This window comes from Mesocricetus auratus, unplaced genomic scaffold (genome assembly GCF_017639785.1).
Source record: "Mesocricetus auratus isolate SY011 unplaced genomic scaffold, BCM_Maur_2.0 Super-Scaffold_100691, whole genome shotgun sequence".
Classification (NCBI taxonomy): domain Eukaryota; kingdom Metazoa; phylum Chordata; class Mammalia; order Rodentia; family Cricetidae; genus Mesocricetus; species Mesocricetus auratus.
Genome location: NW_024429267.1, coordinates 43,226,349 through 43,248,734, shown reverse-complemented (window position 1 = coordinate 43,248,734; position 22,386 = coordinate 43,226,349). Strand labels below are relative to the sequence as shown.

The 22,386-nt window shown below is 42.8% G+C and overlaps 1 protein-coding gene across 4 annotated transcripts in view; it reads right to left on the bottom strand.

The window, feature by feature from the left end:
• Positions 1–94: 94 nt before the first annotated feature.
• The window catches only part of Cpne4 (copine 4), a 473,640-nt gene continuing 451,348 nt past the window's right edge, over positions 95–22,386 (bottom strand). For all 4 annotated transcript variants that reach the window (XM_040739639.1, XM_040739636.1, XM_040739638.1 and 1 more), the window contains exons 12-16: positions 16,163–16,217; positions 14,813–14,864; positions 13,758–13,891; positions 8,454–8,690; positions 95–1,807 (exon numbers count right to left, since the gene is read on the bottom strand). In XM_040739639.1, coding sequence (XP_040595573.1) covers positions 1,673–1,807; positions 8,454–8,690; positions 13,758–13,891; positions 14,813–14,864; positions 16,163–16,217 — 613 coding nt within the window. In that variant the 3' untranslated portion in view covers positions 95–1,672. The remainder of the gene's footprint in view (positions 1,808–8,453; positions 8,691–13,757; positions 13,892–14,812; positions 14,865–16,162; positions 16,218–22,386) is intronic.

Sequence of the window (22,386 nt, the reverse complement as noted above, 5' to 3'; positions counted from 1 at the left end):
CTTCTTCTGACGCCCCCTCAAGCACGTGGAATATACACTTCACTGGCAGGTTACTTTGAAAAGAGGAACAAGACCACAACTCTTAGAAAAAAAATTCTGTAAGTACCCAATTTATTCAGAAAACAATACAGTTTAAACATTTATGACTTTTTTCAGTCTTACATATTTTTTTAACCATCATTCCCAAAATGTTATGCATTTGGTTGACATGTATTTGCAAGATTAGGATCTATAATTATAACTCTGGAAATTGTACAAGACATTTGATTTGCTTAATTATTACTTACCCCCACCCCCAAAAAATCCTAACCCAACAACACATTTCTTTTGCTTTGGGTACACTTCACCATTTTTCTGACTGAAACTAAGTTTCACATTGTACCTTTTGTAGATTATAAAACATTTGTTCATTTCTCTGAGAGAAGATCATAAAAGCAAAAATAAGTTATTGTTTTGGTTCAAGATTACCTTAGACTTGGACAAAACACCACCGCCCTACACAGTCATTTCTGCTGATGGAGGTTGCACTCAGGATTGGTAAATGAAGCCAAAAGACGTCCCTACAATGAGCTCAAAGACCAACTGAGCCAAACAGCAACCTGGGGATCCATGTTGCTATTTGTCATGGACAAGAATCCATTCAAGACCCAAGGAAGAATCTTGGAAAATAATTTCTAGGAACTGGAGCCATCCATGCAGCGAGCCGTGGTGCCTCTTTTAGTCAAGGGGGAGTAAAAGTGCTCCTCGGCCTGGGAGGAGGAAGAGGTGTGACTATAAATCAGTGAGGCTGATGTGAGGTGTGCAGCTTCTGGAGTCAGGCTCATTACTTTCTAGTCTCACCTCCGAGATGGGCCGGCCCTCTATGCTACTGGTAGGGAAGAGGTGCCATGGGCAAGCAGGCTAGGAGCTGCCCTGTTTGAGATGGTCTCTATCGTGAAAGCCTCAAGTTCAGAACCTACTGGTCCTTGCGCAGTGAAAGGGATGTATTAGCATCACAGAGGACCTTTGTGAGACATGCAGAACCCTGGGCCCCACATTAAAAAGCTCCATTAGAATAATAAGGTTTTTGGGGAATTTTGTGTATATGGTAGTGTGTAAACATGGGTACTGGGCTAAATGACCCAGATCCACTTTCAAAAAGACTACCTCTAGGTAGGTAAATTTACTTAGTAAAGAGGCCATTCTCAGCAGGAAGGGATTATAGATAACAACTGCAAAAACAGTGTAAGGTTATTTTTTATTATTATTTTTAAACATGCAAAATACAGTCCATGCGTCTGCCATTTGGAAAAGTCTCTCTTCCTATATGAGATTAAGCCAAATCTGTTTTGGCTATCAACATTCGAGAAATGTTTCAAAATGCTTTACAATGTAAAGATAATAAGAAATTTAGCAAAAATTTCAACAAACCAGTATAAAAATGGATACATATACCATTTTATTTCAAGGCGACATGCTGTAAAGAGTATGTTATGACTGTATTTAATTGTAAAAAGTCTTTAACAATACAGATCAGGCCTTGGGGTTACACATGCAAAAAAATGTCAGATAGTTAAAAATCACTGAAACGTGCTATCTTTAAATGTATATTGTTGTTATTTTTTTTAAGTATAGGAATAGAAGTATTAAATCTTAGTGAACAGTGCTTCAGAACTCTGCAAAAGTATGGAACTCATGGTGCCAGTGTCCGGGAAGACTCATACACTTCCGATGAACACTTTGGTTTAATCCCTTTACCATTGTAATAGTCCACGACTTGATTTGGGACTTCAGCCAACACACTCTTTGCAAGGGCAGCTGGCGATGCCTGCGGGGAAGAAGAAAGGACCATGACTTAAAGCAGATGCAGACTCTGACTCCCATATCTGAGCCCTGCTCTCAGCAGCTAGTCCCACTCGCTCAGTCACCCAGCCATCCGTCCATTCAGTGTCCTTGTTTTCTGTCTGCAAATGTAAAGTCACATCTGAAGATGAATTTTCCTGCAGGTTTTTGTTTCTTTTAATTTGTCATTCGGTTTTAAACATGTTCTAGTCACTATGCCAGGAGCAGTGGAACTATTGAAAATGTAGGAATCATGTGAGAGGACTAGGCATGGCCAAATTGAACTCTTCTTATAAGGTAACCTGCTGTGTCACCCACCAGTGATAGATACTGCACTATACAGATGCTTCCTATCAGTATAACTGCTTACAATGAAGCCAGAGTTCCTGAATGGGGATCTGCATTTTAACACGATGCTCTGGTGATTCCTACTGAAATTTGAGGTGTACTGTTATAGAAAGTCACAAACACCATAAGACAAAGTTATCTTAGAAGCACACCTCCAAGTCATTTTATCTTTGGCAGTACATCTCCAAGAAGAAACAATATTTAACTTGGGCATATATTTAAAATTCAGGGAAGAGAGAGGGAAGTGGCATTCATTGATTCTAGAGACAGTATGGCATCTGATGGAGTTGAAGAAAGAGTTCATGCTTGGTGTGTGTGTGTGTGTGTGTGTGTGTGTGTGTGTGTGTGTGTGTGTGTGTTGGGCATGGATGGTGGTGGGAGTGGGTTCAGTGGTCATTCAGTTAGGAATATGAGCCTGGGGTCAGGATCTCGAAAGCCCCCATAGTACTGAATGCAGCAGAGAATGGTTGAGGTCAAGAGCATGGTTGGACCCTGTAGTCATGGAGAGCTTGACCTGACTCCTGGGTCTGACATTGATTACTGACTACATAAGCCCTGGGCAAGCAGTTTCAATAGTCTTAGCCTCAATAATTGCTATTGGAGGAATTGGAAGGTTGAGCAGTTAACAAATACTTGAGATTCCCAAGGAAGGAGAGCTGCCCTGAGGACCAGGGAACCATGTTTCTAATCTTCTCTTTCTCAAACCATTCAACACTATGCCCCAATCTCAGAAGCAAAATAAGAAGGAGACAGAAGTCACTATATCTAACAGAATGTGAAAATAAGATATCTGAAATATCTGAAACATCATGCAGAGTTTTGAAACTGAATGGCCTAAAGGTGGTACAGCTTGTGGCAAATCCAGTCTGCAGACACTTTCACTTTTCAAATGTTTGGTTGGTCTTAGACGATGGTCCATGTACACATGGGGGCAGGACTAAAATTCATCTCCAATCTCCCCTTGGTTAGAAAGTTTAGAAGTTCAAAAACAATTTGATTTGCCAGCTCCCCCCCCATCTAGGAATGGCTACATGACCCAGTTTTGCTCTGAGATACAAGTGGAAATTTCCTAGATGAATTTTTGGATCTCTTTATTTCCTGCTTGCAGGGGGGCAGACCTAGCTGGCTCCATTTTCCTCTTCTTTTCCCCTTGAATGAGACTGTGACTTCTGGTAACTGCTCTTTTATCAGCTCAAGGAACCATCAAAGGGGCCCATCAAGGGCCGACTTTCACACTACTGAATCAATCAAGAAGGGAGTTGTCTGAGCCATAGTCCCTAACATCCAGTTCCCTAAGAAGAAGCTTCTCACTCCTCATCAAAGAAGTTCCTTCCTACAGCCTTCAGTTACAGGAAGTCATCACTGGTCAAGATGCAAAGGGCAATGGGTGCCCAGCCTCAGTTCATATAATTGCAACACAATCCCTACACCAAGATCTCAAGGAATGTCTCGGAAGAGGGGTTGGGAAGATTATAAGAATGAGTGGGCCAGACAGGTGTCTTTTATATATGAGAGAGGAACTGTATTACTTAAATCTAAATGAGAGCTGAATGCAATGCCAGTTGACATGCCGATATGGGTAGGTGGGATCTCAGAGGGCCCTGTCCCTAGATAAAGAACTACAGGTTACTAACTACTAATCACTATTGAGAGAAGGACAACCAGTCTTTTCCAAGGATGACCTCCCCAGGAGGCTATCGAATCCCTTCTGGTCAGCCCTGAATACATTTAAATGGGTGGTAGACACTGAACTCAGGTCCTAATGTCTGCAAGGCAAGCACTTTATGGACTGAGTTATTTCTCCAGCCCCAATGTTAATGAATCTGAATGCAAATATCCACAGGTGGCTTGTGGTGCTGGTGCTTGAGAAAGCTCTGGTCCCGAGGGAGCCCCCTCTCCTTGCGTATCTATGCTGGTGCACACACATAGCTATATGAACAAGAGTTGGATAGGAAAAAGCCAAAAACCACAAAATCAGTTGGTAACAACAGTGATATGGAGAGTATACACTAATCACTTCCATGGACTGGGCATCGTACACAGACTGTAGCTTCTACCATCCAATGCATCTGTAGCATTTACCGTATCTTAATGAAAGTCTGTGTCACTGAGAGCTTAAACAATGTTCCCAGAGCCACACAGCTCGAAGCCTGTGCCTATGCACCTTCAAGAGCCGTGTTACCATACAGAGCAGCAAGAGAGGCAACACATGGGTTACTGGTGTGTATAGAATATCAGCTCCTTGCTTCCCCTTTATTTATGGCTTATTGAATTTTGAGTAGATTAGTTTGGATAATGAAATGCTTTTTACAATCTAATTTGAAATCCATGAAGATAAGGTAGGTGAAATGTTTCCAGTGCTCTGCCCGTGTCACCTCAGAGAGGCTGGAAATGCACAGCACAGATAACATGAGGGACACCATGTCCTTGTCCTGCTTGGGACAATTCTCGCATAGGACATTTCCCCTTTTTCCAGTTCCCCTTTAGTTCCCGTCAACAATCCTCCATTTTCTTTATGCCAATGCCTAGCTTAATCGGGAAGGCTTTCCCTGTGAGTCTGCCTCAGTTCTGAAGTGCTTTGAAGGGGGCAAGACTTGGGAACTGTGAGACACATGTAGCCTCATACAGCTGAGGACAGGGCAATCCAAATAAAATAAACTGACTTAAAATTGGCAGGGTTTTCCTCTGGAGTTGTTTTCAGAATTCAATGGCATGGGTCTCAGTCATAAACTGTTGGTCACAATGTCATGCTACCATGTCAGAATGTTGGAAAGAGCTGGGCAGGTGGTTCAGTCAGTAAAATGCTCAGTATGCAAGCATGGGGACCTGAATTTGGGTCCCCAGCACTCATGTAAACTCCTGGGTACGTATGCCTGCACACTTGTCATTGAAGTACTGTGGCTGTGGTATGGTGGGGTTGGGAGGAAGATACACAGGCCCTTAGGGTTCATTGGCCAGTGAGGTCATTGAGCTTGTGTTCAGTCAGATACTCTGTCTCAAAAACAAAGGTGGTTAAGTGGTAGAGGCAGACCCCCTGATGTCAATGCCTCACCTCCATATACACATACATACCTACTTATGTGTACATGCACATATGCATACATATGTACATACACACACGGCACACACACACATGCACACGTTCACACATACATGCACACACAGGCACATGTGTACACACACGCACATGTGCACACACACACACACACACACACACACACACACACACAGCTGTAAGTTATCCCCATCCACCCATGGGCTGCTTAGCATGTGTTTTTTCTGCTGATATTCTTGTCCTAAATATGCAAGTCTCCAGAAAATTCTCTGAAGCCTGAACTCATTCTTTATTAGCTCACTGGGGTCCCAGGGTATGGAGAGCAGAGGAACCCCGAGTGCGGGAAGTCCTGAGTCAATGTGCATTGTTGGCATGGGTCTGGTAGTGTAAAGTGTCCCAGTGTCTCAGTCTCATGGGAATAGCAAAAAGCCTTCCCTGGGTGAGGCTCAGAGGGATGGAGAAGCCTTCCTTAGGTATGGATAAGGATGTTGATAGAGTGTACAGAAAATGCCCATCATAGCTCCCCTCTCCCCATCACATTTACAGCCCAAAGTCTGAACCCTACAGAGGCTGCCCCTACCTTGATTCCCTAAATCTATCTCCATGTTCAGTTGCTTCCGAGGTGCTGCGGCTTCCATCAGAGAACCAAGTACAACCCACCCCAACTTCTCTGTGTGTCTGCATGTCTGTATTTTCTTCATCCCCTTGCTGCCCCAGTCAGGCCTCTCTGGGAGCCACACTGGATGAGGAAGCAGTGTGTCAGGTGTATGCCTTGTGCAGTAAATCCCCCGTAACCCTGAGCATTAGTGGGAGGCTCAGGAGAGGTTAGCACCTTTCGTGGCTGGATGGCATTACTCTTGTGTGTGTTACACGATGGCGAGTGTGATGGTTAGTTTTAAATGTCAACTTGGTGGTGATGCATCTACTTTTATTTGGCCTGGGTGATGGAAGGCCAGAAAAGTCCTTAAGAACAGCTTTCCCTCTATCTCCAAGGCATTAGGAAGCAGAGAGTGTCACGTGACACAGCTGCAGCAAATTAAGCCGGCCCCAGCACACCCATCCATGAGGAAAATGTTAGGTCTTTCTGATGCCACAATTTGCCGTTCCTAGCAGACAGCTTGAGAGCTTGGGGAGCCTCAGGTACTTTTTTTCTTCAGAAACATCCATGGGAAAGCGGAAGATGGATGGGTGCTGGGGCAGTTACTCCTCCCCGGCAGCACTGACCCCAGTTCTCGAGGTGAGATCAGCTTTTGCTGCAACTTGAAAATGTCCTCGGCACTCAGCTCTGCAGCAGGGGATTGATTTTTGCCTGCTTAATGATTTTAATCATACTGTGGCCCTCTTTAAAGAGAGAAGAGTGATCACGCTGCAGAATGGTGATGGACAGACTCAGGGAGCCCTGGAGTGTACAGTCCCTTCCGGTAGAGGTAGGACAGGTCATGGAATCTAAGGTTCAGCTGAAGCTGTGTGGCAAATCCTAGATCTAAATGACCTCTGGAAAGACTGTCACAGAAAGACAGGTGCAGGCAGTCATGCCTGGAGAGCACAAGAGAATCTCTCTGTCTCTGAGATTGCCAATATGAGTGTGACTGGGGTCCCAGAGTGAGCTCAAATTGTATTTGATGTGCTTGGACACGGCTGAGAAGCTGGCTGTGCAGAATGTTGGAAACTCATTTGAGTGGGAGTCTTTGGAGCAGAATGACTTTTCCAAACAAGCATCCAGTGGGAGAGAGCCTGTACTGGGTGGTACGGCGCAATGCCTCCCTCTTAGTTATGGAGCCCCACATAGGGAAGCGCTGCCGTAAAAGCTAACAGGGGTGTTTCCAGAAGGGACACACACACACACACACACACACACACACACACACACACACACACACCTGTGCATTCATGGCACAGGTGACAGAGGAGAAACTGTAAAGGACACTGAGGACATGGGACATTTCCTCCACTAGGAGCTCAAGTCCAGCCCCTCCCTTTGGAATGGTGGCAGCAGCAGAGCAGAATCCAGGGCTGTGGTGGATAGAGAGGCTGGGGTGGGCTCTGTTATTGGACAATGTTTACAAATTAAAGGTATAGGAGCCTCTCTGCGGCCACCTACAATGCTCCCATGGCCTCCCAGATACAATTCGGGTATCTCTGAAAGGGCCTTTTATGAACCCAAGAAAGTCTTAATGTCGGTTCTCTCAGCTTCCTTAGGGGTGGGCTTTGTGGAAATTTCAATGTATTTCTGTCTCTATGGACTTGATAATTAGCTCCAAATTGGAGATGTGGGTAGAGTGTTATGAGAACTTTCTCAACATCATACTAGGGCATTATCTAGAGCAGTGGTTCTTAAATTGTGGGTCATGACCCCTGGGTGGGGAGTCAAACAACCCTTTCACAAGGGTCAGCTAAGACGATCAGAGAAAAACAAATATTTGCATTATGATTCATAACAGTAACAAAATTACAGTTATGAAGTAGCAACGAAGATAAATTTATGTCTTTTTGGGGGGTCACCACATGAGGAACTATATTAAAGGGTCGCAGCATTAGGAAGGTTGAGAACCACTGATCTATAGGGTTTGCACCAGTCAGGGAACACAATTCTGCTTTGCTGTTTACTATGGACAATGGCCCACAACTGTATAAACCAAGGATATGGGTGATTTCTGTCTAGCAGAGAAGTGATTCAAAGACTATGAGTTTGTATGTTCTTGATCATGAGCCAGCCTGCTTTGACAAGCTTATTCCAGTATTTTCTCCCCTCACTGACCACACTAAATTACCTTAATATCTATTATTACTAGCTTGATCGCCTTACTCCTGAGTGAGCAGACTAAATTGCCAGTGCTGTTCACCACACTGAGTGTCTATCCTGCAAACAACAAACAGGTGAAATCTTGTGATAGGTAGAGTCAGGCTGAATTTATCCTTGTTCCTTTTTCAGGTCTCCCTGAGCAAGCTGCCCAACTGTCTATGGCAACCCCAAAGGAACCAGAGGTCTTAAACTTCTTGAGTGAAGACAAACATTTGCAAAATTTTGGCAACTATAGTCAGCATCACTTCTTGTATATATAACACAGTATATGCTCCTTTCCTCAAATAGTTGTGATCTGTATATCCTTCCTACAGGACTTGTTCAGCCTAGACAGGGTCTGCTGATGCTGCTTCAAGAGTAACAGGCCACTCCCAACATTGGGGGCATGTGGGAGCTGTGAGGGTGCCCCGTGATGTCTATGCATACGTGTTTGAAGTTCCGGAAGGGCACAAACTGGACGATGTCTCGAAGGACAGGCTCTCCCTTGGGTGACCTTAGAATTCCGTCATCGCCATCTAGCATCTGCATGTCACTGAAGTCGGCATTGCCCACTCCCACGATGATGACCGACATGGGGAGGTGGGAGGCATGGACGATGGCCTCCCGGGTGTCAGCCATGTCTGTGATGACACCATCTGTCAGGATCAGCAGGATGAAGTATTGCTTCAGGAATCAGGAATCAGACAACAGGTGACGATGAGGGATGAGGTGGGGGGAGAAAATGACAATACAGTACACGTTAGACATCTGTACGCAGGTGGCGTCTTTGCAGAGTGACCATAGCAGGAGGGGCAGCAGACAGTTTTGTTGGTTTGTTTAAACTTTTTATTAAGAAAAACCTAATTGAAGAGCAAAATAACCTGGCCACCTCTGTGGGCTCATTACTGGGCATCAACAACTGTAAGCATATGGCCAATCTTGCTTGATTTATTGTCCACATTTACTTACTTTGCAAGTGCATTTTGAAGCATATTCCATATACTACAGCACTTCCATAAAATATGCCCAAAAATAAAATTTTACTAATAAAAACAACATCCTATGCATGAAACTAAAATTTATAATCCAAATCATTGGACAAAAAAGACAGTCAATTTCTGTTTTTTTGTACACAAAGTTTCTTCATTTGGTTTCAATTTCTGCCCTAAACTAAAACCTGTAGTCTCAAAAAACACAGGAGCTCCTTCCCTGATGATCCACATTTCAAAGCACAGGATTCCTTCCTCAGGGGCTCCCCAAGGCAGATTCCAAGCTATCCTTCTCCAGTAGCCAAAGTTCTTCTCCTTTAATATTTATTCACTCCTGTCTATCGATTTGGTTACTATCCCATGTAGGCCAGTGGTTTTGGCTCTGGGTGACAGTTTTGTCTCCACTCCAGGACTGTCAAACCCTGAGCATCCCATGTCTGACAACCCTCACAACAACTTCACAGCCAAACCAGAGCTGGTCATCTTTCATCACCACTCCACTTAGGACCTTGTGTCTTCCAGGGTCCACCTCCTTCCAGCCTGTCTGTTCTCCAGCTCTCTTCCCATTGACTTTAGACCTCAAGACCATTGTTGCCTCCCCATCATTTCAGGTTCTCAGCTAATACCTATCTGATCTGGGCTTCAGGTCAACAACAGACAACTTTTGAGCCTTTCCATCTGCAGGGTAGCCCTGAGGGCTTAAGGTCATGAATGGAGGCACAGCAATTATAGTTTAATCTTACTGATTGTTATAAAACTCGGGATAGGTAGAAAGCAGGAGACTGAGTCAGGAGAACTGCCTTCCAAGTCTTATTCTGTGAGACCTGGAATGTTCTATATGCCTTGGTCTCAACTTCTTTATTTCTCAAAAGCCAAGAAGGATAAAATCATTATTTATGGTCTCTTTCAGCTTGAGGGTCTTTGAAAATGTACAGCTGTGCTGTCCAGGATAGTAGTTACCTACTTCATGAAAACACAGAGTTTCAAATATTATCAAGTAAGAAAGGAGTTGAATATTAAATTAAAATGGATACCCAATTCAGTTGTTGAACACTTTTTAAGTATGCTTAGAACAAATCAAAGAATTGACTTTTCATTCAACTTATAATATCTAAATAACGATCAAGTGTTTGTGATAACTCAGCACCCAGATTGAGCTGCCATTAAATGTAAAATACATAAATATTTTAAAGTCTGAGTACAAAATATCCAAAGTATTTCATTCATAATTTTATATGAAATCAGATGCTAAAATGACAATATATTGGTTAGTTGGGATTTTATTATTCATAAAGTATATTACAATGTATCTCCTTGTTTCTTTTCATATTTTAAATGTGTTTACTACAGCATTTAAAATTGTATCTAGTACTTGTACTGTATTTCCCTTGGTCTATGATGGTGGAAAGCTCTGCTAGAGGGGGCAGGGCTGGTCAAGTGTCAGTATGATCATTCTCCTAGTGCACATGTGAAAAACATCCTGGCCCTTGGTTTGCAGTTTCCCTGTTCCCTCTCCATGTAGAGAGGCTGCCAAAGGGCTCAGCTGAGATGGGGATTAGAGTGAAGACTCAACCCCTCAGGGCAGGAAGACCCACTGGAAGTGAGTGACGATGTCCATCCCTCTATGTTAGCTTCACTGTGAGATGGGAAGAAGGAGGTATAGGGAGAGGAAACACAGTCCAAACCCAAGAGAAATTTGCTCAGTCCCTACAATACTCCTGGTCATTGAAGGAAGTAAGTGACAGAGGCTAAGACATTCTAGGCAGAGACATTAGATTGGTGGTAAAAGCACTTGTCAAGCATGTGAAGTCCTGGGTTTGGTCCTCAGCATTACAAAGGCTAGTATACATGAATAAGAGTGACATTATTTTCATCTCACAACAACAAAAGTTAAGAAGGTCTCTTTGGAATCAAGAGAGTGTGAATATTCTAGAATCCGTTTCTTCCAGGTTTAATACACAAACCTTAACAAGGTACAGACTACTATATTGTACCAGATGGAAATTTTCAAATGAAGTTGTCACAATAGCTCATTATAAAGTCAGGCCAAGAAAATGCTCGTGTGTGAACTGTTATCATCTGTGATTATATCTGAGGTCTATGGAGGGACATTTTTTACTCCTAGGAGAATTCTACAATATCAAAGAGAAAAATCCTATTGCAAGATCTCCTGACACAGTTTGTCTCAGGGGCTTAAGCTCATGACCCTTGGGAATAATAACAAGGGACCCCAGTCCATAGTGTCCAACCTCAGGAGAGACCTCTAGGGAAAGGATAAATTGCAAACATAGCAAAGAGGGGTCATTTATCTGGTATTTTATTCGTAGACACTTCTTACATGTGGTTTTGTGTTTTGACTATCTTAGTCTCTTCAAGATCAGACTAACCTGGCTCCTGGGTTGTGAGTGATGGCCATGACCTCATGTTGACTTGAATTAGCACAAAATCTATACCTGTCTCTGTGCAGTTGTCCCTTTACTTTTGTAGGCTCTGATACCCCAAAGGGAGTGAAAGCATCTACTCTTAAAAATCAAGCTGCAGGAATTTCCAGAGATTTCTCAGATTCCCTTGTTAACAAAGGAAAGGCTTTCTCAGTTCCCCTTGCCCAGGTTTGGCAAGGATGTGCTTTTAGTTACATTTTCTTAAAAATCTATCTTAGGGGATGGAGAGACAGAACTTAAGTATCTCAGGATGGCCTTGAATAGACTATCTAGCTGACGATGGCCTTAAATTTGTAATCCTACTGTCTCCACTTCCTGAATACTGGTATTATGGGTTTCCTCCACCAGATTTACTTTACGTGGTACTAGGGATTGAATCTAGGGCTCTGTGTGTGCTAGCTAAGGGTTCTGACCACTGAGTTACACTGCCAACCCCACAATTATGTTTTCAAAGGAAAGGCTTCAATTTTGTTTGGGATTTGTAGTTGTAGTTTGCATCTCTCCTAAAAAACAAAAAGTCAAACAATTGAAGCAAGTGTTTGCCATGGTAGTTTGTATAATATTCTGTATCACCATGAGAATCATCTTTTTTTGGTGTGTGTGTGTGTGTGTGTGTGTGTGTGTGTGTGTGTGTGTTACTGGAGTTTGAGTATGCATGCACTCATGTGTACACATGCGGATGGATGGAGGTCAGCAGGATATTGGGAATCTTCTCTCACTCTATACTCTATTGTTTTGAGAGAGGATTTCTCACTGACCTGGAAGTTTAAGGTTTCAGCTATGCTTACTGACCAGAAAACTATCTATCAGCATGTTTCCACCCCCAAGTGAATGCTGGGTTTGTAGGCATGCATGATCATGCCTGGATTTTTGTATAGGTGCTGTGGGTTCAAATTCACTCTCTCATTGTTACGCAGCAAGCACTCTTTCCCACTGAGCATTTCCCTAGCCCTTCAACTACTCTTTTATTTATGTGGCACACTGCTTCTATCTGTAGTCTAGGTATCTTGGAAAACAAGCTTAGCTTTGGACTTGCTTTCTTCCGTGGGACAGAAGGTGAGTGTGGTACAACTCAGTGAACATAGTGGCTTCCATTATTGAGTGTCTGTGTTCAGGCAAAGGATTGGGCAATTGTGTCAACCCTGAGCTCCACATCCTGACAGCCTTGTATTTAATTAACTCCTGTTTTCCAGATGAAGAGATTGAAGATGGAGAAGTTAACTCGTTTAGAAAAACAAATTAGAACTCTGGTGGAATTCCATGATTCTGGTGCAGTCCTCAGCAGTGGTGACCTGCCTGCCAGCTGGACTGCTCCCACCCTCTGGATTCTGTTCCCTCAAGATCCATTCCACTTCCCAACCCCTCCCAACTCATGATTATTTTCCAGCAGCCAGCCTTTCCCCATAACTCCAGCAGACTCCATTGGCCCAGGTACAGTCCCCACAAATTGGAAGAATGGTTGCGTGACCTTCCTCCCAGATGAGCTGCCCCATTCCCCAGACCCTGATCCTCAGGGCACATTTCATGGCTCTCCCCCTTGAACACAGCCTCAGCAGCTCTACTAGAGGCCAGGCTGGTCTCCCACTACCTGCTAACACTCCATAGAGCCTGCCCATCAAGCCCAGACTGCACCCCTCCCCTGGGCTCCATATTCTGACCTACAACTTTGGAAGATGATTTAGGCCTTACTGGAGGTCAGGCTGGTGCTAGGGACCCCATTAAGATGCTACCCACTGCGCAATAACACTCCTTAGAGCCCACCCAACAACCTTCTGCCAGGTTCTATATTCTGGTCTATGATTTCTGAAGAACATTTTACTGGTAACCAGGCTAGTTGTAGGGACCCAAGATCCCCCAAGACCCCAGTGAAGACACCCTACTGGACCTGAAGATTCGCCGATCACCAGAGCTATTGGCCACTTAGGCTAGAAGACCAGAGAAGAAACAGAAATCAAGGAACAAAATACCCATCCAACAAAGACAAAAACAGACATTGACTCCTGAGCCTATAACCATATCAGATCCAGATGCCTAAACACCATTGTAAGAACAAAATCACTAACAGAAAGGGCAATATGACACAACCAGAACCCAGCTATCCAGTGACAACAAGATTCAAATATTCCAAATGTAGCTGAAGCACAAGATGCAAAGTAAATAAATCAATTAATAAAAATAATAAAACAATAAAAATAAATAATAAATTAATTAAAAAACAAAAGAAAACTTAGAATTGATCATCAGACTAGAATGGGTGGCGTGACCAGTATCAGAATGAGGCAGGGTAAACCCCTGATATGAGGGGCTGTTCCTTTTCTTACCGATGCCTCCTTGGTGTTGGTCTCCTCTGAAGCTGACTTGGCAACCTTCTGAATGATGGGAGCGATGTTGGTGGGACCATAAAGCTGGAGCTTGGGAAGGCAGCTCTGATAGGCTTCCACGACTCCTTGAATTCCTGAAGTGAGATTTGAAAAATCAACACTTCCATAGTCCCTCCAAATGGATTTGCATACTCACAAAAATAAAACATTAACTTTGTACAGATAGTTCTTATCCTTACCACATGCAGGTTTTTCTGTTTTCTTTTTATTTATTCTTCTCTTCTATGGTATATCCCAACTGCAGTTTCTCCTCCCTCCACTCCTTCCAGTTCTCTCCCCATCCTGTTCCCTTTCCTCTAGATTAATACCTCCTCCATGTCCCTTCAGAAAAGAGCAGGCCCCCCAATGACATCAACCAAGCATGGCATAGCAAGAGGCAATAAGACTAGGCATAAACCCTCATATTAAGGCTAGATGAGGCAACCTGGTATGAAGAAAAGGATCCCAGGGAAAGGCAAAAGAGTCGGAGACACCCCACTCCCACTGTTAGAAGTCCCACAAAACCCCAAGCTAACAGGCACAGGGTACAGACACATGTAGGTTCTTAAGGCAAAAGGGAATACTAGCTCAGTATATTGGTGCCTCCTCTCCCCCATTGAATCAAATCGCAATGAGTCAGTTAAGTCAAAAGCAACTGTTTCCACAAACTTTGCTCCACTTAAGCCTTTATTAGATCACCATAGCTTAAAGAGGCAGAAGCTGCATCTATTTTATAGGTGAAAAAGTAGAGGCTTAGAGAGGTTACACAATTGACCCCAGGTCCCAGAAAATGTGAATTGCAGACTCAGTGTATAAATCCAGGTCTTTGAGTTGAAAGAGCCATTAAGCGAGTTGGTTTTAGGGTCTGGGTAATCTTCAGTTCCCCAAGGAGCAGCGTGGCTCTGTTTCTGTGCTGTGGCCACTCACAACTGAACTGCAGCACCAGTAGAAACTGAACCTGGAGGACACACAGGTCAGGCTCTGAGACAGTGGCTTCCTTTCTTGTTATGACTTACCTGCACACTCCGGGTTGTCTTCGTTAAAGTTGATTGCAAAGTCATGAGAGACCTAGGCACCGATTGAAATTGTGAAAGAGGAAGAAAGGAAAATTACAACTTGAATCCAGTAAGGAGGCCTTCGGGGCTTAGGGTTTGCAAACAAATGGCATTGCATTCATTGTGAGTTAAGCAACAGGCACCATTTTAAGCCATTATACAATCAATCTGAGATGGAGGGTGAATTTTCAGCTCCCTGGGGAACTGAGGTGACAGGAAGATTTCCCAGAATCAGATAAATGCTGGCAGGATTACAGCAAAAGAGAATAGAAAATGCTAACTACAGTTCGTTTCTAGATTCAACTGGCCACAAACTGAAGGGTTAAAGTTGAATGAGCTCTTACTTGTACCCACCTATTTAAAAAACTAAGAACTCAATTAACTCAAGCTGACTGATAGACATGGTGTTGCTTGGAGAGGCACTGGCTAAGCTGTTGACATTTAAGAATAATTCTGACAAACAGAATTACAGTGCATGGGGATCTTCATGTACACACAGGTGAAATAGAGTGCCTTCTACTTCTGAAAAAAAGGGAATAAAGTGATCTAGCCTGTAATCTTCCATCACAAACTTCCCTGCCTGGCAGTGCCTAAGCATAAGGTTAGATGATACACTGTTTGCTATTTCTTTTCCCCTAAAATCTGATAAAAAGAAATGGGATAGTCTGACATCTGGACAGTTTTATTAAATCACTTGGAATTTCATGGAAAATTCCATTTCAAAGGTATTTCTGACCAGTGAGTCTCTTGGGTACTAAAAAAAATAGGTCACCTCATTAAAAGACAGAAACCTTTCTTAGTGGGAGGTCACAGGCAAAGCAGCTGGTGTGTGGCCACTGTCCCTTTATCCTCCACAGCTACCCTGCTTGGTTTATTTATCTCAAGTTTGTCTTTAGCCATCAAGATCTTCCTTGTCTATCCAAGCTATATACTATACACATTGCCACTGACAATACTTGGGGAGATCTGAACAGACACAGCTTGAATCCCTGTGATTCAATGGTTTGGGGTGTTTTCTCAGTCTCTCACCATACTGACAGTGAGTTAAACCAAGGAACCCTGTAACTAAACCTTTAAAATACATACCAAGAACACCAAGAAACATTTTTTCTTTTCCTTTCTTTCTTTTTCTTTCTTTCTTTCTTGCTTCCCTTCCTTCCTTCCTTCCTTCCTTCCTTCCTTCCTTCCTTCCTTCCTTCCTTCCTTCCTTCCTTTCTTTCTTTTTTTGGCAAGGGCATTCTTGGACCACCATAGTGATTGCTGAGATGAGTTTCCACAGTACAGTACAAGATCCAACCTCTTCTCACTCACCGTATACTCTGGGGGTATCCTGGCACCAAAGCCAAAAGCCGGGAACATTTTGTCACTGGAATTAAATAAAAAAAAAAGCCGCTTCATTTATTCATCTAAGAAGGAAGAGAAACACGAGCCTGCTTAACCTCACTGGACATGTTGCCAAGCAAAGCACTGACTCATGCAAGAGCATGGATAATCAGAATTAAGAGACGGTCCTTACCATTCATTACTCATTAGCATATAGCCTCTTCCCTTAAGGATTTTTTCCCTAAATTTGATAGCTAAGAGTAAAATGGACCAAGAATTTGCACATATTCCACACCCCTCATTCTGATTTTCTGTTTCTTTGGAATAGTGGGTGATGTTAGAATAGGAATTTGGCAACTCCTATCATTGACTGAATTAGGGTCTTCCATATACAAAATTTAAACATTTTTTTAAAAGCAAGAGATGATTATTTCCTTTCATTGTTGTCGTCATGGAGGCTTGAACAGAAGTACCTCTCAAGATGACGTTGCTGACTAGAGCTAGGCTTCAAACTCAGACAACCCAGCATCTCAGGAGGTATCAAAAGGCACAAAGGCTGAAGAGATGCCTCAGTAGTTAAGAGAACTTGTTGTTCTTGCAGAGGACCTGGGTTCAATTCCTAGTACCCACATGACAGCTCACAGTCATCTACAACTTCAGTTCCAGGACATCCAATTCCTCTTCTGATATACTCAGACACCAGCCATACAAAAGGCACAAAGTTTTGAAGGCGTCTACCTAACTAATCATGGTTTCCTTTATAGGATTCACTGTGCCCTCCACTTTAAGCATATACATATGCAATAACAAATTGTTTGCATGTCTTTTCTTACTTCCTAAACTCAAAGGGACCCTGTGTTTTGTGTTAAGATATTTTTTTGTTTATGTTTCTTAGCCAGGGCCTCACTCCACAGCCCAGACTGCAAGGTCGTCTAGACAAGCTTCTAACACATGGCAGTCCTCTAGCTTCAACCTTGTAAGTGCCGAGATTACGGACATGTGCCATAGCACCCAGGTGTATTGATATTTTACATTTCCACTGCTAGTTGACCCTGACTGCCCGGTACCTTAACCTTCATCCTTGTATTTTTCATTAAATGTCTGCTCCATAAGTAGCCAGTGACAGATAATCTATCCATTTAAGTCAATACGACATGGCTGTATGCAGCATAATTCTGATGAAGATCCAGGAGAGTCACACCTACCCTTTGTTTGTCTTGGTCTCTTTTGTGATCACTAGAATTTATCTTCTAATTTGTGTGCTCATGTGTGTTGTATCTTAACCCAAATTGTACTACACCCTAGTTAAGAGGATGGGGAAGGGAAGCATTAACATTTATTGACACACACAATTGGTTAGCACTATCCCAGGTGCTGTAAATATTACCTAAAACCCTGGGAGTTCTACTCACTCTATTTATTCTTAGGAAGATAGAGTAAACATCACCAGAAAGGTTTATGGGACTCCCAAACCCATGGTTTTCTAATTCTCTCTCTCTCTCTCTCTCTCTCTCTCACACACACACACACACACACACTGTACTAAACATCTACTAGCAATTCCAGGATCTAGGTCCCCGAGTAGGCAACAAACAAGACCTTTCTTAAGCAAATTGTGTGCTGTAGTAGAGATCTGAAATGTTGGTCCTGGGAGAAGGCATGCCCTTCTCACGCCATGTATCTTTGTTTGTCTTCTCTCTTACAAAGAACTCAACTGAGATTTGTTCTTGCATTTTTTCAGTTAGTCAAGGGCAAAGAAGAAATTGATATTAGGGCTCACCTCATCCACTGTAAGAAAAGAAGACATTTAGCCTGGGTCAAGTCCCACTTTCTGAGTGACTTCAAGAAACTCAAAGTAACAGCAAGATTCTCACCTATCCTTTCCTGATTTAGAAGTTGTTAGCAACCCATGACAACTTTGATGACAACCTTCCAACACGCAGTCAGTTCCACATGAGCAGGATTACAGATCTAGAGAAACCAGAGTTCTCCAAAGTGAGGATTGAAATACTCCATAAATCATGAACTCCCTCGTCTCCTCATAGCTGTCTAGTCAGTCTCTGTTGTACATTGCATCTAACATGTGTTAGAGAAAGTATCATTTCTGATAAGTAAGAGACTTGCCGTAGCTTATTTTTGGGTCCATCTCTGTGAATTGCTAGTCAGCCAATAACCACTGGTGCATTCTCTTTTCTAGTCCTGGCTGACAGCCCCAGCCTTACCCCACTGGTATTCCTCTAATTATGAAAACACAACCTTTTTTTCTCAATATATGTTTTTATTTAAATTAGAAACATGCATGCTTCACATGTCAATCCCAGTTCCCTCTCCCACCCCTCCTCCCTTGGTCCTTTACCAGATCCCCAGACCCCCAGACCCCCACCCAATCCCCACACCATTCCCCATGGAGGGTGAGGCCCTCCATGGGGGATCTCCAGAGTCTGTCATTTCATGCAGGGCAGGACCTAGGCCCTTCCCCATGTGTCCAGGCTGAGAGAGCATCCCTCCATGTACAATGGGCTCCCAAAGTTAATTTGTATGCCATGGTAAACACTAATCTACTACCCAAGGCCCCAGAAATTGCTGAGGCCTCCTCACTGACACTACATTCAGGGAGTCTGGATCAGTCCCCTGCTGGCCTCTCAGCCATCAGTTTGGGGTTCAAGAGCTCTCCCTTGTCTGGTCAGCTGTCTTTGTGAGTTTCACCAGCACGGTCTTGACTGCTTTGCTCATCACTCCTCCATCTCTGTCACTGGGTTCCAGGAGTTCAGTTCGGTGTTTAGCTGAAAACATGAACTCTTACACCTGAGGTTTTTCCACTGTGCTGCAAGTCTGTGTATAAGGCTGCTCCCTCCTTATAATAAAGTCACACACACACATTCTCCTAGCACAAATGGCTGGACGTCTTGTCTTTCATATAAATCTCCAGGCTTTCACCTGATACGTTAGACTTGCTTGTTGCACAGGCACCACAGCTTATAGCGGATTAGTCACAGCTCTAAGGAGAAAAAGAAAATACTCCCAGTCCTTCGAAAGATTGGAAGACTTTTCCTCATCCCTTTCTCCTTTGACAAGAAGGAGTGGTGGTGGTGGGAAGGTCTTTCTGGCTAAGTTAGTAGACTTTCCTGGCTGGAGCACGGGTCCTGGATCTCCCACAGCAGCGATGCCTCAGGAGTTAGAACCAGGAATTCTGGGAAGTGTCATATCCTTTACTTTCTTTTGATAAGTTTTCTCTCTCATTTTGGGAGGGGTATGGTGAGTATGTGTGTAGAGCTAATGCTGTCTCTACTTTTAATCACTAACCCAGTACCAAGTGCTTTAATGATATTCCTTTTATACCTGCTAAACCACCCTTGGGGGTTTGAAGTTTGCTGAGTTTCGTGTGCTGTTATGTAACTGAGCTTGGAGAGTACGATGGTAGGGAAAACGCCTCACCTACAAGGAGAATAATTAATGCTCCAGAAGGGCTGAGCTTTCTGAAGTCAGCCACCGTAAAGCTTCCACTTAATAAACATACTGAAGAAAAAACTCCAAGCCTAGCATAATACATTTAAAGTCCATTCCTCCTGTGTAAAAATAAAAGCAGTCAGAAAGGAGTCTTATGCAATGACTAAGGGAGGGAAGTTGAACAAAAGGAAGCTTTAGTATGAGAACACTTCAAAGAAAGCAGAACTGGATTTACCTGGCACTGAGCAAAAGGGCCATTAGCAACTGTTATGAGACAAGCACAGGCAACACTGCCCACTTGGAAATTTCAGGCATATCATCACACTGGTAAAGGCTACATTTCTTACTGTCAGAGCAAAGCAAAAAACACAGCAAAGGGGTTCATGTCCTTCCATTGTGACGTATCAGCTATCCTTAGTTTTGTAGGAAATGGCCACGTCCAGTGTCCACATACCTCCAGATGGGAAATTGGATTTTTTAAGCACATGTGCACTCTCTCCACTAGGGAAACACTGAGCTAAGGCAAGACATTAATACACATGAAGGGAGGCATTTTACATGCCAATGTACATGCCAGCGAAGGTCAATGCAAACAAGATGGCCTTTCAGAGCACTTGGGCATTTGATAAGGGCTGTTTTCCACACAGTCATCTTAAAACTTATGTCCATGGATAGAAATGCAACAGTTTTCTGGGGACATAAGAGTGTTGCTTTCTTTTATTTAAAGGGAAGTCAGCATTCAATTCTTCTACTTCCATTCATATTCTCCACTGAAATTGATCTTCTGGGAGCATCGGTGATGGTGAGGCTTCGTTGCCTTCACACGTTTCCCTTCATATTTCCTCTTTATCTACTTTGTCCAAGTCTCAACTGCCATGCTGCATTGCTTCAGAGAACAGAAACTGACGTATCAAGTGAAGGAGCTATTCTACAGGATTCAAGCACTAAGTACTGAGTACCAAGATTCAATTACCAAGCACAAGATTCAAACATCAAGGAAAGGGAAATTTCTACAAAGTTCAGTAAGAACCAAATCTTCTACAACTCAGGTCATTGTCAATTTCACTTTAAAAATTTCTTGGGGCTGGATGGTGGTGGCGCACGCCTTCAAACCCAGCACCCAGGAAGCAGAGGCAGGTGGATCTTTGTGAGTTTGAGGCCAGCCTAGTCTACAGAACAAGCTCCAGGCCATCCTAGTCTGCACAGAGAAACCCTGTCTTAAAAAACTGAAAAATAAAATTGTTTGGGGTGTAGCTAAATTGTAGAACAGCTACCTACCACATAGAAGTCTTTGGGTTCAATATCTAAAACTATGTAGAAGAATTTAGGATGTGTTGTGTTAGTTAAATGATTAAAATAATTTTTAGGGAGCTAGAAAGTTGGTAAAAGTGATTGACCCCACCGAGCCTGACGACCAAGCTTGATCTACTCCTGGGACACACATGATAGAAGTAGAGAACCAATACCTGGTAGCTCTCCTCTGACTTCCACATGTATACCATGGCAAGAATATCTGGAATATATTTTAAAGATTTATTCTCTTTTTAATGATCTCCATGTGTGTTTGTTTATCTATGGGCATGTGCATGTGAGTGCAGGGTCCAGGGAACACCAGAAGAAGGAGATCTGGAGCTAGAGTTACTGGTGTCTTGAGCCTTCTGATGGGGGTTCTGGGAACCAAACTTAGGTCCTCTGCAAGAGAAATATGTGTTCTTAACTGCTGAATCATCTCTCTAGACTTCATCCCCTAAGTAGGCTTTGATTATAAACTATTATGGGAATTTGGGGGGGTGGTTATGTCACTGAAACTATTGAGCAGTACTGCAAGTTAAAACCGACTTTACATATTTGTTTATAAGAGCAAATTTCTTAACACACACACACACACACACACACACACATCGACACAGGCAAAAATGGGTTAGAATTGATGCTAGGTTCTGCATTATGAACAATAGGTAGCCCTTCTCCATAGATACATAAACAAACTGGACCACCATACACACCTCCACACACACTATCTGTTTTGTTGAGAACTGGTTTCCAAAACCTTTACACTTCTTCTAAACAATAATTAAGCTCTAAAATTAACACAGGAATGCTTTTTAGATCAACAATATTCAAAGTAGAACTGTAATAAAAATTCAATCTAGAGATAATTTTAGAATAGTTTGAATCTCTTCATAATGAATCATTTTAGAAATTAACAATTACATGCATGCAATATCTGTGTTTTCCTTATAGACATTTGTGATGCAATGACCATCAAAATGACATCAAACTAAATTTATACTGATACACTGAGGACTAGAGAAGGGATTCAGAAGTAAAGTGTCTGCATGCACAAAGCTCTGGGCTTGATGTTCCCAAATGTGTTGGTTTTAAAAATGATACACTGGAAGCAAATTCTATGGAGGAGGGAATCAGAAAAGGAGTTGGTGAAGAAACAAAATTCTCATTTGAAACTGAAGAGCTGGTTCAGGTGGTTCAGGTATTTTTTTGTTAAAAAAAAGGTGATTGTCAATATTCAATCTGCATAGCATTTAGATTCTATTGGGCAGTTATAAGAGTTGCATGAGTGTCTATTTTTAAATGTCTGTATTTATAAGACTTCAGAACTTTCAATTCTTATCACTATCTAAAGCCTATGACAAGGAAAGATGTTTTCAATGAAATACTGTGTGAGAGCTGCATAGTTTTACAGGACCCTTTCAGAGGCAAATGAGCAAACCAAACAAGGCAACAAAGCCTCTGAAGGTCATTTG